The sequence below is a fragment of the Larus michahellis genome, chromosome 1 (assembly GCF_964199755.1).
Source record: "Larus michahellis chromosome 1, bLarMic1.1, whole genome shotgun sequence".
Classification (NCBI taxonomy): Eukaryota; Metazoa; Chordata; class Aves; order Charadriiformes; family Laridae; genus Larus; species Larus michahellis.
In genome coordinates, this window is record NC_133896.1 from 1,826,892 (window position 1) to 1,840,279 (window position 13,388).

The window sequence follows — 13,388 nt, forward strand, 5'->3', positions numbered from 1 at the left end:
GAAAGGGGACAGACGGGCTGGCGGCCACCGTCCTGATGGGATTTAAGAGGCCCTGGGGTGCCCTTGGGACACAGGACGGGCTCTTTCGGCTGACGATGAGGGCCCTCGTGCTGCTGGCTGCCCTGGTGGCAGTGGCCGCTGGCACCGAGACTTTTATTGGGTAGGGTGTCTGGCTGGTGGGGGGGCGTGGGGGGGTGGCCGGGATGGGGACGGTGGCACCGGCTGGGGCAGGAGGAGCTGATTCAGCAGCGAGGTGACACAGACAGCCCTGGGAAGAGGCTCAGTGTAAATCCCCGGGGTGGGGGATAGGTTGGAGCCATGGGGGGGCCAGAGCTTGGTCCCGCGCCCCCCAGCACCCCCTGACCCTGCAGGCACCAGGTGCTGCGCATCACCCCTACCAACGATGAGGAGCTGCAGAAGGTGCAGGAGCTGCAGGACCTCGAGGAGCTGCAGGTACCGGGGGCAACAGCGGGGGTCGTTTTTGGGGACACCCTCCCCAGCCCATGCCCTGCACTTCGCACCCCCCTAAGTCACGCTGTAGAGCAGGGATGGGGCTGGATGTGGGATGATGGGGATCAGCTGGTGAGAAGCTGGTACGGGGGGGGCAGCCCAAGGCCAGATCTGACCCCCCCCCCATCTTGTTTTCTCCCCCTCCAGCTGGATTTCTGGCTTGCACCCCGCGGCCTGGGGCACCCGGTCGACATCCGCGTGCCCTTCCCCAGCCTGCAGCCCCTCAAAGCCCACCTGGAGGCCAACGGCATCTCCTACTCCATCATGATTGAGGACGTGCAGGTCAGCGGTGGCAGAGGGTGGGACACGGGGGCTCGGTGCGGCGGAGGGTGAAGTCTCATCTTGCCCTGTGTCCCCCAGACGCTGGTGGATGATGAGCAGATGGAGATGCTTCGCGGCCGCCGTGGGCTGCCAGTCTCCACCAACACCTTCGACTATGCCACCTACCACAGCCTGGATGAAGTGAGAAAGCGCAAGATTTGGGGCATTTTGGGGAGGGAAATGACATCCTGGAATTGCTTTTACAAAGCCCTTTGCTCCATGTGCATCAAGGGCAGGGGATGAGCCAGGCATGACCCCTCCCATCCCTCTCCCCCACCTCCAGATCTACACCTTCATGGACCTGCTGGTGGCCGAAAACCCCAACCTGGTCAGCAAGCTTGAGATCGGTCGGTCGACGGAGAACCGTCCCCTCTACGTGCTCAAGGTGAGGATTTGGGGTTCATGGAGCGACGGGAGGGGGGAAGCAGGGCCAGGGGCAAAGCTGACCCCCCCCATACACACACTCTGCTCTTCCAGTTCAGCAAAGGGGGGACGAACCGCCCAGCCATCTGGATTGACACCGGCATCCACTCCCGCGAATGGGTGACGCAAGCCAGCGGCGTCTGGTTTGCCAAGAAGGTAGGGGCACCTCTGGATACGGCTTACGTCCCCAAAGGGCCACAAGGCCCTGCAGCCACTGTGGCTGACCTCACAGAGAGGACGGTGCTCCAGCAGCACCAGGGACCCTCAAACTGCCACCCTCTCTAGATTGTCCAAGATCATGAGAATAATGAAGGTGTGGCCTCCATCCTGGACAAGATGGACATCTTCCTGGAGATTGTCACCAACCCGGACGGCTTCGTCTTCACCCAAACCCAGGTAATGCCCCATCTTTCCTCCCCCCAGGTCCTACAGCCATGCCGGATGGGGCTGGGGAGCAGGATTGGGGTGCTGAACATCAAGGCCCCCAAAATGTCAAAGCCTCCTTGTCCACATTTCCATGGGATGCGATGGGAAGGGGACCGCCGTGACGTTTAGCCCCGCTAGATGTCAGCCCCCCCACTTGCTCGAGGCTGGTGGAGCTCCTGCCCTGGACACCAGCTGAGATGGCTCTGCCCTTCCAGAATCGTATGTGGCGCAAGACCAGGTCCAGGCGCTCTGGCTCCGTTTGCGTCGGTGTGGACCCCAACCGCAACTGGGATGCAGGTTTCGGAGGTCAGAGCTCTCCCCCTAACCTCACAGGGGGCGTTTTCCATCCTCCAAGTGGAGAGTCTGAGGCCATTTCTGTCTCAGAAAGACCCATGTGATATCCCCTGGGGAAGAGATGGGATTTGCTCTCCATGGCAGAGACGTGGGTTTGGGCTCCACCAGGGCTTTGGTGTCCTCTAGTGACCAGCATGGTGGTGACCACAAATGAAAGTCATCATACAAATGTTTAGGAGGAGCCACAAAGAGCATTCCTTGCTGGCCACCAAGCAGCTGAGGGGTGGGAAAAGCTCTTGGGCTTGGAAATGGAAAAGGCCCTTCACCCTTGTGACTCTCCAAGCCACCCAAAGGCCACCAAACACCCACAACACTGTGTTTTCACTTCTCCCCAGGGCCTGGGGCCAGCGGGAACGCCTGCTCCGAGACATACCATGGACCCTATGCCAACTCAGAGCCTGAGGTGAAATCCATCGTGGACTTCGTGAAGAGCCATGGGAACATCAAGGCTTTCATCTCCATCCACAGCTACTCCCAGCTCCTGCTCTACCCCTACGGCTACACCACCACCCCAGTGCCTGACCAGAAGGAACTGGTAGGGCTAATTAATGCGGAGGTTTGAAGGAGGCTGGGATGACGCGAGGCTGCTCTCCTCCTTCTCCAAGGAGGAGCAACCTCCATCTTGCACTGTGAAGGTGGCATTGGCAAGCTGGGAAGCAGCCCTGGCTCCTCTGCCAGCCCCTGGGGACTCACCCAGGCTAAGGCCGTTGAGCTTTAGCATCCTTTTTTCCTGTGGCACGAGCAAAAAAAAAAACCTCTCCTGCAGGCTGTATCCCACAGGATTTCCCCTCCTCTAGCTCATCTTTCTCTGTTTTGTGTATTCCCAGCATGAGATTTCCGAGAAGGCTGTCGCAGCTCTGTCTTCTCTGTACGGCACCAACTACAAGTACGGCAGCATCATCACCACTATCTGTAAGTAAGGGCGGGGGCAGAAGCGATTCCCCCAAAATAAGCCAAAATCATCGCTCACACCTCGGCTTAGACAATAGGTGCCATGAAATATCCATACGACGCAGAGCGACTACCGTTTCGCATCCTTCCTGTTGTTTCCCCACTCAGATCAGGCGAGCGGAGGAACCATCGACTGGACGTACAACCAGGGCATTAAGTACTCCTTCACCTTCGAGCTGCGGGACACGGGGCGCTACGGGTTCCTGCTCCCCGCCAAACAGATCGTCCCGACCGCCCAGGAGACGTGGCTGGCGCTGAAGGTCATCATGCAGTACACGTTGGACCATCCCTACTAACCGGGATCGGGGGCCGAGCGATGGTTGAATTAGCTGGAGAGGGAAAAGAATGCATTAAATAAATGTAAAGGATTAGAAACGCCTTTTGTTGTTTTCCCTTTTTCACGCTGAAAAGGTTTTTTTCGAGACTGACTCAGCGCTGCTGCAGGTGCACAAGGTGGCAGCCAACATAAACAGCACGTGCTGGCCCAGTGGCCCGAAAAGGGCATTAAAAGGGCATGGAAATAGTGGGACACAAAACAAAGTGCTTGTTTTCCCTCTGTCAGAGCAGGGAAAGAGGTTCGGTTTGACACTTACCGTGTAAGCAGAGACCTCGGACACCACTGCTGTGTCAGCAGGAGGGGGACCCACCTTCCCCAGCCCTCCCGGGGAACTGGGGTGGCTCCGGGACATGAGGAAATTGGGTTAGCGTGATTTTGTGGTTGAACACCAACTCACAGTGCTGGTCCCTCCTCACCCGCTGCAATCCCACGGGGAGGGGAAGCCAAGCCCCTGCTGTTCCACACTCTCGCTTTAGTTGTCAAAGCTCAAACTGAAAAGAAGCACTCAACCATATGGTGTCGTTTACTTTTTATTAAATTAAACAATTAAAACTTCCAGACTATATAGTTTGACATTATTCTCCAAACCATATCAAGTTAAAGAGGCCAAAACCAGACAAATCCATCGAGACGATGGGAAAGTACATTCAGTTCTTCCTTTGATGCCCTGGATTTGGAGGATCTCAGAGAGCTCAGACTAGTTTCGTCCCTCCGTTTCAGGAGGTTTTCACGCAGCCCCGAGCAGCCAGGGATTTTGGATCTGTCTCCCACAGCCGGATAGCAAAATCAGGATTTTAAGCCGACACAACGACCACTATTCTCATGTCTGTTTTCAGAAAGACGCATTTTATACGCTTCCAAGCGTTCATGGAGCTGAAAGATCTCGCGCACCGGGGAGACCCTGTGTGCTGTACCAGGCCCCATCTTTCAAGGGGGTAACAAATGGCTCTCACCTCTTCGGTGCACATTCAGCTACATCAATCCAATAGTATAATTTTTCATGATGCCTAGGCAAGATACCAACTGAATTATGCTTTGTTCATTGTTTTTATTTCATGACAACATAAAAACGGAGGTATCGTACAGAGCGGGATGGAGCAGCAGACTCCAGACATCAAGGTCAGACTACGCAGATGTGAGCGCCACATTACACGTTCAAAGCTAAATGGGGCATTTCTGCGATGCTTCAGTACCAAACTCCTTTGAAAACTTTATTTAGCTTTTATTTATTTTATTAGGCCACCTAATAGCATTGTCAATCAGTAACTAAAGCCCCAAGAGATGAGTCAGCTTCCCAAGCACAAGACAAGATCCAGGTCCCTGCAGCTCCCACTTGGAACGTTTAAAAACCAGTTTAATCTCCAAAAGCGATGCTGCTGTTCCACGAAAAGCCAACCGGCCTGACACAGGAAGACGAGCTATTTCGTTCAAAATAAACATGCCTACAATTAAACCAACAAGAAGTCTTCCAGAAGTGCGATCAAGTAAGAACACAGAGCGGTTCGCAAGACGCATCCAGCTTCCTAAGGATGGGCTGAAATAATACCTTTAAATTTTTGATTTTCATACCTGACCAGCCCAACCCTTACAGTACATACTTACACACACGCTGCTCATGGAACCCCAGGACACGCGCAATCCTTAGCGGAAGGGTTGGAAAGGGAGTTTGTACAAATTAGAGTTGGTTTGTACAACTTAAAATCCAAGGACTTCTTTGGGAAGCCGAGAGCTTTAAGTTACCTCCCTGCAATCAGATTTTGTTACATATAAAAATATAGATGTGTATTTGAACACACGGGGGCATTCAGCTCTGAAGTACTTCATTCAGTACTTTTTAAATGCTGGCTCTGCCCTATGCCCTTTGATTCGTCCCCTTATTCTCCCTCCGGGGGATCCCAACACAGCATCAGAGGTTTGTGCTGATCACCTCGCTCTTCTCTGGAAAGGACTGAAGTTATGGCTCTCATCAGGATGCGACTGCCGCTCCCTGTATCAGCACTCCTCTGATTTAAGACTCATGGAGACACAATAAACACGATAAATGTGCTCAGGGATGTCAAGTCTTAAACCGCCAAACTGGAAATTATGTGCAATTTCTCTCACTTTGCCCTTTCACCAGAATTATCCCCTGATGGTCTGCACCAGGGGGGAATTTTGGGATCTGTTAAAGATTACTTGTCTACTTCAAAAAGGGGGGAAAAAACCCCACCAAAACCCAAAAAGCCACACACAAAACCCCACAAGACCAAGAAGCCAAAGCTGGACCAAGCTAAGCAATCCTGTAGGTAAAGGCCAGAGAGCAGGATCCCTCCGTAACCACCTACGATGTCTCTAGTAGGCAACTCTGCTTTGTCACCGGGCAGTTTCAGATGATTTCCAGGTCATCCCGCCAATACTGCTATGGTGGAAGAACGGATTGGATGAAAACTGTGATACTCATTATCTATGAAATCTTCCTGCCCTTTTCAGTTACCCAATTCATGATTCCTGCTGGGTTTTAGGGACAGAAGCCCCTCTAACCTTAAAGGGGCTACTCCAAAAGCACTGGCGAGGGTGTAGCTGGGAACACATTTCCAGCCTCTATCAGACACCGGGACCGCAGAGCTCTTCGTTGCTCCACTGAAGAATACAGTTTGCCTCCAAGTATCACAAAATCATTTTACGAAGCAAAAATGACATCCTGCTCCCCAACCTTGACTCGCAGCTGCCTGTATGATGGTTAGGGAAGTCAGCCTTGTCAGCAGAAGAGTGACTGGCTCCTCCACATACATCATTTTCTAGAGCTCTAGTGACCAGCAACCTGCTCTGGCAAGTCGGAAAAGGAGCAAACCACCGGTGCACAGTCGAACTAAGGAGACACCTTGCCTGCACACCAAGAAGAAGGGCACAGCAGATGATTCTGCCCTAAGAAATGCCAGCTAAAACCCTGCTCGGCACATCTGGCAGCCTTACTCTCTCATTTAATCTCATTTAGAACCAAAACCACCACACAGTAGCTCTAACAACGGCAAGGAACAAAGCAGAAAAAGCACAGTTAGAAGCCAAGCCTTCTAGACAATGAAGGAGAAAAGAGGGAAAATGAAGTTATTTTCTCCTCCAGCTCACCTTTAAAAATACAGAATTGTTTCACAAACTGTTCACAAGTAAATGTGGCTGTCAGGTTACAGTGCCATGCTGGGTGATATTTCCACAAACATCTTTATTACTAATACTTCTGTTCATTAACATAAAAATTAAAAAAACCCCAATAAAACGAACCAACAAACTTACGGAATTCTCTCTCCAACATTTTGGCAAGTTGCTGAATGTCTGTATCTTTGCTACAAAACACGTTTTTTGCTCATGGATGATTTCTGGCCCATTTATCTTCACATGCGTTCTCCTGTTTGCACAGTCTGTGGTTCCAGGCACAGCACAGGAGGAGTGTGTTACAGACACAAGTTCACTCCTCTGAACTACAAGCTTCGCAGAACCATTTCTACTGGTCACAGGCTTTACTACCAGTTTCCTCCCTCCCCTACAAAATTGATTAGATAACTCTGTCCTGACACTGTACCTAAAATTCTGCCTTGCCAAAGCGATCCCGTTCCTGCTTCTATGAAACATCAACCGTTCCAGCTCCCCCAGCCTTACCCGAGCTGCCATTTACATACCACTGCTGCTTTTCCCTGCGGATTCCTAAAATGACAAACGGGCTGCACTGCTCAGGGTTCCCAGAACCTGGACATTCATTTACTGGAAGACACCGCTGCTTATTTCCACGGCCTGTTCTGGAGGCTGCTCCTGCTGAACGAGCGGGCAGTGAGGGATGCCACGTTGCCAGTGGCGCTGCTCCTCGCGGTTGTCACCTTGGAATTGCGGCCTGAAGAACCACGACTAAGATGGCCTGGGGAGGGGGCAGGGGGGGAGAAAAAAAAAAAATCAAACAGAAAAGATCAGAAGCTGTGCAAATGACAGAACATAGAGACACACCAATGATCTATTGCCCCTGGCTGTCTCTCTAGCTCTCCCTGTAAACATATATAGCCATCAATAATTCGGCAGGGGGTTCTAGGCAGTCTCTATCTACTTGTGCAGGGCTAAGAATTTGAAAGACAGAACGGTATATGCCCGCCCTCAGCTGGGCCAGGATTTGCCATCACGTAGCTATATAAGACTTAAGTCCTCTGGGATCAGCATAGCATAGGTTTTGGTGGATCTTCTCAGACAGTTTAAAAAAAAATTCTCCCTCTCCCAGCAGTCTCATGGAGAGAAAACAGCAAAGCAAACTGCTGCAGGGCAGGCTCAAGAGCTACAGAAAGCAGCTACAGCATTTGTCCTGGAGTCTTACTGGCAGTGTCTGAAGGAATGTGCTCCTCTTCCAGGTAGTACTTTATCTTTTGTAGATCCTCTGCAGTGAATCTCCATTTATTCTCAGCACGTGTGGGTGGCACTTTGGGAGAGGTCTTTTTTCGGGCAGATCCAGGGGGACCTGCCACCTGGCAGGACACGGGGAGCGAGCCGGTGATCAGTCCTTCTGGGATTTTCTGTGCAAGGACCTTCAGGCCTGCAGACATACAGATCACACGTTATTAGTGACTGCCAGCTAAGAAGGGATCCATGATTTTATCAGTTGCAGACACTCAACAGAGCTGAATATCCAACTCTTTCCAACCTCCAGCTCATACAATCCTTGCTCTCTGCTCTCCGTATACCCACGGAGATCTCAGGGAGTCCTGCCCATCCCCACTTACCTCCAGATAGCATAAACAAGTTCTCAAAGCCCCTCTCACACATAGTTGTTGCTGCCTGGCTGGCTAACCTCTCATCATTGTCATACAAAATGATGATTTTTCCATGTGCGTTTTTCTGATAGATAGAAGAGCTAAGGATTCATTTGTAAACCAAAGGTGACCATTAATATCTTTTAGAAAGAAAAAAAGAGAGACAAACAAATGGGACTGTAGACAGACTCCCTACTTGATTTGCGAGCATCAGGCAGGCATGCCTTCCCTTCGCCTGTGCTTTAAAACCGATTTCTCAGTAGCTGAAGTTTACCAGATGCTGGAAGAACACAGCCTAATCCCCACTGGAGCACAGCCCCGTTGTGTCCACCACTGTTTTGATGGTTAGTTAGGAACAGGCAATAGCAAGAAGCACCTTCATTTACAGCCTCCCCTCTCCGCTGCAACCCTCGAGCTAACAATCCAGGAAATTATCAGCCTAATCCTAGCTAATAATCCTCTTTCTGTCCTCCACAGAAAAGCCAATTCCCATCAACATGCTGAGAGGAAGCCAAAGGATTTGATGAACGCATCCCTCAAGAAGCCCAGCACTCCTGCAACAGCAGGAGAAGGGGGTCCAAGTAGTACAGCTTTGCTTTCCAGCAGTCAAAATCCCAAGAAAAGCCAAATTCAGGCAGCTCCCACCAGGCAATCACAGACAGCATAAAGGACCTCCCCTCCCACCCTCCTTGAAATCACCAGATTTTGTCTGTTAAGCATTGTCCTGGTCACAATGACTGCTATAGCTACAATTGATTTTGGAAGCCCCCACTGACATCCCCTCAATTTTATTTATTTTATTCCAGCACTTTATATGTAAAGGATACATATTCCAGAATACTATTTGTATATGGGTTCATTGTTCTAGACAGTGTTGCAATAGGGTACGAATAAGCTGCAGAGGAGAAAAAGAGAAAAATCATATAGCGGCTCAATACCAACCATCACACAACTGACACAGACTTGTTAGAGTTGAACAGACTTGAAAACCCACTGAATAAGGGACTAACATCAGCTCGGTCCCCTCATCCCTTTCCAGGGAAGATGAGTGCTGAGAACATTCTGTACCCAAGTGATGTCCCACCTTGGGGGGAAAAAAATGAAGCCAGCCAGAATGACAGAAAGAGTTAACATATGATCCCAGCTGACACGAGGCTGCTGCGTGGCCTCCTCACCTCCAATAATGTGACATTGGTCGTATGCATCTTGGTCTCGTACATCCAAAAGCAGGAAGGGGCAGTCGGGATAAGGCATGTCTTTAGCCTGAGCGTCCACTTTCTTTGGAGTGTCCTTTTCTATATCAAGTTCACCAATGCCACTTATCACACTACAAGAGGAAAGAGAAGATTACGGTGCAAACTGTCACTCTGAACACTTCTGTACTTCTTCGCCAGGTCAGAGTGATGGAAAACATCAACTGTTCCAATAGCCCAATTACTTTCCAGTACAGCCAGACACCACATAAAAATGGAAAGATTCTATTTCAGGCTTTCCATTACCTTATAAGAGACTGATTTTATTTTTATCAATATAAAGAAATAAACAGAGTACAGCTTTGCTATGTGAACATACCATACTCTTCTGGATCAGCTAATTCCAGGTGTTTTATGTCATAAGCGACTTTGGGGTGAGGGAGAATAATTCTAAGAAGCTGCCAGTGTCAAGATCTCAGCAAGTCAGACACAATAAATAACTGTCAGTCATCTACAAGCAGTGCTATGCAGAGGTTTCCCATTTCGTCACCGGACTGCATACAGGACGTGAACAGAAACCTCCTGATACTCTTAGTGGTGACTAAATTGATGGCTTTGATACGTGATCGCCAAGCCTGTCAACTCTTCTGTTAACACTTGCACAGGTGCAGCAAGGGAAGGGCTGAGACCAAGCTTCCTCTTACAGCGTCTTCCCGGTATCTCTGACCTCGACTAGGGATGTAGTGGGTTTGGAAATCAGACTCTTATTCTCAATCACAGGACAATCCATTAAGATCATCAGGAAGGTACATTACTGAGTTTACCAGAGCAGTTTGTAACATGGATTCTTGAACCCAGGGACCTGGATTGAATCCCACAAACATATTTCTTTGTCAGACATTTAGACAATTATCAGGTGGCGGTGCTGGGTTACAGCCTCAAACCAAACTCACTCAAACATGAAAACCTGCCTATCGCTCACACCCACATCCCCAGACCTGCAAAATCAGGCTTTAATGAGAAATACAATATAAAGCCACTTAGCAGCAATTTAAAATAGCTAGCTGAATAAAAATAATTATCTGCTAAGACAGGAAGAAAATAGTGTATTATTATCAGGCACCTCTGCAGCGTGGACCGATAGGATTCCCCGGCTCCTGTGTTGTTTATGAACAGGACCGGACTAGGTGTCCCATCGGGGCTTCCTTTCCCATTTGTTCCTGCTGTGACTTCAGCATCTGGAGCAACAGAATCACCATCTGGGGAGAGAAAAGGGTACAAAGAGTTAAAATGCTGCAGGAAATAAACAAGCAGGTTTTAAGCGCAGTTTCTATTCTTAGAAGAAAGCATGTCCCTTAAAGACAGCCTTATCTTCATCCTCTTATAAGGATGACTTACTGAGAGCCTCATATTAAAAATAATAGAGACACATGATTTTTAAAGGCTCAAGATCTCATTTCAAGAATTCAATAAAAATGTAATTCTCGATGCATGATATCTACTGAGTTACTACAATAAACTTGGCAGCATGAGGCCTTTCTTATTTTCAAGCCTTTCTGTTTTAGGAGTGTTTCTGTTCCCAAAGTGGAACGGCTGCAGGCCACAGGTTAAGTTATTTTTTCCTCCTGATTAAAAGACTCACTGATAGTCAGCTATGTCTGTCAGGACACAGTTCACCACATGACAGTGATCTCCAGCTCTTTCTCTTTGTGCTTACAATAAATATTGTTACCTTCCAGCTTGTGGATCTCCTCATTTGTCACTTCTAAGGTTTCATCAGATAGAGAGGCAACCTGGATGACCTGCAGGAAACAAAAGCAAGCAATGATACCTTGATACACATGCACCGACAATGAAAGACAGCGGGGATCAGCTTAAGGAAAAACAATCCTCAAGCCAAAACACATTTAACTCAATGGAACTTCTACTGGACTTCAAGGTCACATATAGGATGCCTGTACTGCAAGTCTGTCCTTTTATTAAGCAAAAGTTGTAGCAAAAAAAGAACGTTCAACCTTATAATAAAGAAAAGCCAGATGTGCCATGCAGGCAGAATATTTTTCCGACTTTTATGAAGTTCAGTCACTGAAACATTTCAGAGCGTACACTACGTTGGATAAAACTCCACGTGGTTAATTGGTCTGTGAGAGCAGACCTGCGATACTCACAAAATAAATCACTTCATCGCGGCAGTGAGAATCACAGGATTGGTCTTAACAATCTGGTGGAACTAAAGATACGAGTCTGCAGAAACCACTCCTTCAATATCTGCAAGTTTAGCCTTCCCTCTCCTCCTTTCCTTAGAGGCAAGCTTGTCTTCTTCTAGTTTTTACTAATTTTCTTGAACCAACACGTAAGCAACGCACAGCTCTTTATTTACTGACAAAATTTTCCATTTTTTAATATTTTGATGCATTCCTTTTAATTAAAAAAATACGCGGAAAGCCTTGCAGTCACAACCTTCCCATCTTCTGCAGTTAAACCCACTATAAGAGAGGGCTTTAGGCTGTGACTCCTTGACACAAATCTCGATGAGAGCAGATTTGAATGCTACTTTAGATAGCCCTTTTCTTTTGTAAGAGGCTTGAAGATCCTCTTAAGTTAATGGGCAAAAAAATAGGGAACAAATTTCAAAGACAGAGTCACTACAATCTTCAGTTTGCAACTAAAAGCATCTGACTACTCTGAAAACATTTGGCGTGAACGGTTTGCTTTTATTTAGGGAAATCTATGAGGACAGGAAGAAGCTGACAGGGAAGAATTATACACTAAGGCTACATAAATACATAGAAAGCTTTAGACAAAGCAAAAATGCTGTTTATAAAAGATAGCTTTCAGAGGCCAGCGAGGGACCAATACATACCAACTGGGCAAAAGTAGTCACTTTCAGTCTTTTAAACAGCTCATCCTTTTTATATCTGTAATCTTCAAAAACAAAACAGAAGAGGACAATGTCAGTTTCCAGTTAATTGCCAGCTTTTGCAAACATCGGGTAATGGGCTTAGTCCCAGCTCTTCTTGCAGAATCTCATTTCCAACAAGGCAGGATTTCTGGGCACTAAGCTTGTGCTGAAGAATCGGAGGAGCAAACCTGAAGACTTTGTGAAAAGTAACACCAGTTATAAAGAGAAATCTTGTCCAGATGTGATTAAAGCAGAGAAAGCAGATTTAGTTGCTTTTAGACCCAAACCTGTATTATTTTGTGCTTTCTGTGCTCACTGGAGGCAGGAAGCAGCTTCATGAGTTTATCACCTTGCCTGCTGTTCTTTGAAGCCTGCTATGGTCACAAAGCCTCTTAAACCAAAAGATTTAATTTACTTGAGTTTTCATTTTGTGTAATCTACAGTAGAAACAGTGCACTGTATCTCAAGACTATGTCTTTTCAAATACTAAGCTAAACATGTATGTTTAATCTTACCGATTTAAATGCTCCAGGTTTTCTTACTTTATCTGAGAAATTCTAATTCCTACAATATGCTGATACAGATATCTAAAGGAACGGATAACTGACAGAAGGTGTTTAATGCAGAAAACTGAACAGCAGATTGGTACGGATACCAGCTTGAAGCGCACCTAATTGCTACCGAGAAACTGGACTAATTGAGTCTTAAGCCTGAAGACAAAGCTCAGGCAGCGAGAAAACCGAGCGGTCTGTTGGAACAACTGGCAAACAACCAGAGCAGAGATTACCAGTGCTAAGTAAGTGATGACAAGGATGGAAGTCTGATTGCATACAGATAGTCGAGATGCATAAACGCAAGGAAGAGAGGAGCCTTCTAGTGTGAAACAAAAGGGTGTGTGTGGTAGGAGAGAGAAGCTAAGACGAGTATCAGTAGGAACATCTTGATATGAAATAGCCTCCCATGGGAAGTAATGGAAGCCTTGTCCTTTGGGAAATTTACAGTTAGAAAGAAGATAGCACAGGCGGCAAAAAAAAAAAAAAAGAAAAAACCACCAACAAAAAAAAAACCCCAAAACTATCCTGCACTTGCAGGGACAGGCAAAGATGATGGACAAAATTCTTCCCGTGTCAAGCACTGCAGCTGTAACCAAGTACTGCCTACAGCTCTTGAAGCTACCGTTTAGCAAATCTAAACTCTCCCAAGAAATA

General features: G+C 47.8%; 2 protein-coding genes across 3 annotated transcripts in view; one reads left to right on the forward strand and one right to left on the reverse strand.

The window, feature by feature from the left end:
* The first annotated feature begins 10 nt into the window (after positions 1–10).
* On the forward strand, positions 11–3,364 carry LOC141738056 (carboxypeptidase A1-like). The gene is made up of 11 exons (XM_074573147.1): positions 11–160; positions 372–453; positions 658–792; positions 871–972; positions 1,115–1,216; positions 1,309–1,410; positions 1,540–1,650; positions 1,896–1,986; positions 2,370–2,569; positions 2,862–2,946; positions 3,094–3,364. The coding sequence occupies exons 1-11, from the start codon at positions 36–38 to the stop codon at positions 3,279–3,281; spliced, it is 1,323 nt and encodes a 440-aa protein (XP_074429248.1). The 5' UTR covers positions 11–35; the 3' UTR covers positions 3,282–3,364.
* A 3,137-nt stretch (positions 3,365–6,501) lies between these two features.
* CEP41 (centrosomal protein 41) overlaps positions 6,502–13,388 on the reverse strand; it is a 14,506-nt gene continuing 7,619 nt past the window's right edge. For both annotated transcript variants that reach the window (XM_074573149.1, XM_074573148.1), the window contains exons 4-11: positions 12,142–12,203; positions 11,011–11,080; positions 10,402–10,537; positions 9,261–9,412; positions 8,913–8,980; positions 8,056–8,170; positions 7,653–7,868; positions 6,502–7,208 (exon numbers count right to left, since the gene is read on the reverse strand). In XM_074573149.1, the coding sequence (XP_074429250.1) occupies positions 7,075–7,208; positions 7,653–7,868; positions 8,056–8,170; positions 8,913–8,980; positions 9,261–9,412; positions 10,402–10,537; positions 11,011–11,080; positions 12,142–12,203 (953 nt within the window). In that variant the 3' untranslated portion in view covers positions 6,502–7,074. The remainder of the gene's footprint in view (positions 7,209–7,652; positions 7,869–8,055; positions 8,171–8,912; positions 8,981–9,260; positions 9,413–10,401; positions 10,538–11,010; positions 11,081–12,141; positions 12,204–13,388) is intronic.